Here is a 2486-nt window from a genome sequence, read left to right as displayed (position 1 = left end):
CACAACCTCCGCCTCCTGGGTTCAGGCAATTCTCCTGCCTCAGCCTCCTGAGTAGCTGGGACTACAGGCACACGCCACCATGCCCAGCTAATTTTTTTGTAGTTTTAGTAGAGACGGGCTTTCACCATGTTGACCAGGATGGTCTTGATCTCTTGACCTTGTGATCCACCCGCCTCGGCCTCCCAAAGTGCTGGGATTACAGGCTTGAGCCACCGCGCCCGGCAAACACACTTTTCTTAACCTCATTCCTCACTAATTAAAGAGGTGATACAGTCAATTATACTTGTTTTCTGGTTCTATCCTCAGTGTTTACCCTTTTTTGACCTACCTTTTGCTATTGTCATGAACACATTGCACAACTTCTACCCAGTTCCCTTTAAAAGGAAGTGACTTGAGTATGAGAATTTATGGCTACATTGAATAGAAGGATGTGTTTTCTCTACCTACCTCTGTCATGAAAGGGCCCAGTATTACTTCCCCAGATGGTTGAAGTGGAAAGAACACTGATCTTAGGTCAGACCTGGATTGGAGACTTAGATTTGAATCCTTGGGAAAGTCTCAGCTTCAGTTCTCTCATCTTCAAAATGGTGATAGTATCTGTTTTTGCTTTCTTCACCAACTTGTAAGGCTTGAATGAGCTGGTAGACAAAATGATTTGTGAAGAGTAAATTGCTATGTAAGTGTAGGGCATTATGAACTTTAGCTGATTTATAATCCTTTGTATGAACATAGGATTCCTCCTTGTAAATGATACTGTTTTCCAACCTCTCTTTAAGGAGTATGGATCTCACTGTATTTAAATGATCCCTCCGGTATCATCTTGTAATTGTGTTTGGAAATTACAATTCTTGGTTTCAGAATAGCTAATATTTGATTTCTATTAAATATTTTTCTTTGCTTCAAGTTGGTGCGCAAGAAGCACATGTTGTCCTGCTTCCAAGATGCCCTTGTAAGGCACACCTCCCTGGTCACACAACTGGTGTCTCAGGATCAGAGAGTCTGCATGCACTTTATAAGTGTGGTTTTTGGTAAGATTAAGAGGGAAATTTGACATGAGTTTTGCATGTATAGTATGTATATCTGCTTTTGGGGGTCTTGGAGAAATGGTCTTAGAAAGATTATTTAGATTTTTTGTATTGTAACACTTTGTTAGCAAATTGTTTTGCGATAATGATGTAGAAATGGACCCTTTTCCAAGATCCAAGATGCATTTTACAGTAACTGGCTTTACTAGAGCCAAGAGGTTAGTAAAAGTACGAAGGTGAAAATGGGAAATGTTGGCTAAGTGTGGTGGCTCATGCCTATAGTCCCAGAACTTTGGGAGGCTACAGCAGGTAGATCACTTGAGGTCAGGAGTTTGAGACCAGCCTGGTCTACATGATAAAACCCCTGTCTCTACTTAAAATACAAAAATTAGCTGGATGTGGTGGTACATAACTATAGTCCCAGCTACTCGGGAGGCTGACACATGAGAATGAATCCTGGTGACGGAGGTTGCAGTGAGCTGAGTTCTTACCACCACACCCCAGCCTGGGCGACAGAGCAAGACTTCGTCTCAAAAAAATAAAAATTATTCAAAGATTCCAGCATACATGGTCTTTGTATAGGACCAGAATGGAGTCTGCTGATCTAGAAATGACCCTGCTTAAGTTACTTTTCCTCCCCTGTGCTTTAATATCTTCATGTGTGAAGTGTGATGGATTAAATTTTATCTGAGGTTCTTTTAATATGATGATAATGTCCAATGGAATGAGCCCTTGCTAACTTGTATTGGGTGCTTTTCTATGCCAGAGACTTCTCAGGCTTTTAACTTCCAAGACAGTCTTTTAAGGGAGATGGGATGATCTCCAAGCTTCAGGGAGTTCATTCTAACAAGTGACAGAGCTGGAATTTTATCCCAGGTCTGTCATAGACTCCAGAGCATATTTTTTTTTTTTTTTTTTTTTTGAGATGGTGTCTTGCTCTTTTGCACAGGCTGGAGTGCAGTGGCACAATCTCAGCTCACTGCAACCTCTGCCTCTTGGGTTCAAGCAGTTCTCCTGCCTCAGCTTCCCAAGTAGCTGGGATTACAGGCATGTGCCACCACGCCTGGCTAATTTTTGTATTTTTAGTAGAGACAGGGTTTTGCCATATTGGTCAGGCTGGTCTTGAACTCCTGACCTCAGGTGATCTGCTCGCCTTGGCCTCCCAAACAGCTGGGATACGGGCATGCACTGCTGTGCCCCGCCTGACTACTCCTTTCTTGCCTCCCTCTGCTTTAAGGACTATTATGCATTGTGGAAGATGGGAGTGTGACAGACCTGTGTATTGAAGGTAAGTTGAAACCATCGTATCTAGCACTTGGAGATGAAAGTATCAGTCTGTAGGCCAAAACCTCAATAAAAAAAAAAAAAAAGTATCAGTCTGAATTGCAGCTCTGGTTACTTGAGACCTTGGTGAAATTGTCCATGTAGAGACAGATAAGAGGAACTCCATTAGTTTTCAAT

At 42.2% G+C, this 2486-nt stretch overlaps 1 protein-coding gene across 1 annotated transcript in view; it reads left to right on the top strand.

Moving 5' to 3' along the window:
* Window positions 1–2486, top strand: part of MEI1 (meiotic double-stranded break formation protein 1) — a 95520-nt gene that overhangs the window by 4803 nt on the left and 88231 nt on the right. The window contains exons 2-3 of the mRNA XM_037731994.1: window positions 905–1028; window positions 2263–2313. Of these exons, the coding sequence (XP_037587922.1) occupies window positions 905–1028; window positions 2263–2313 (175 nt within the window). The remainder of the gene's footprint in view (window positions 1–904; window positions 1029–2262; window positions 2314–2486) is intronic.

Source organism: Cebus imitator, unplaced genomic scaffold (assembly GCF_001604975.1).
Source record: "Cebus imitator isolate Cc_AM_T3 unplaced genomic scaffold, Cebus_imitator-1.0 Scaffold435, whole genome shotgun sequence".
Classification (NCBI taxonomy): domain Eukaryota; kingdom Metazoa; phylum Chordata; class Mammalia; order Primates; family Cebidae; genus Cebus; species Cebus imitator.
This window is presented reverse-complemented; position numbering and strand designations above follow the sequence as displayed.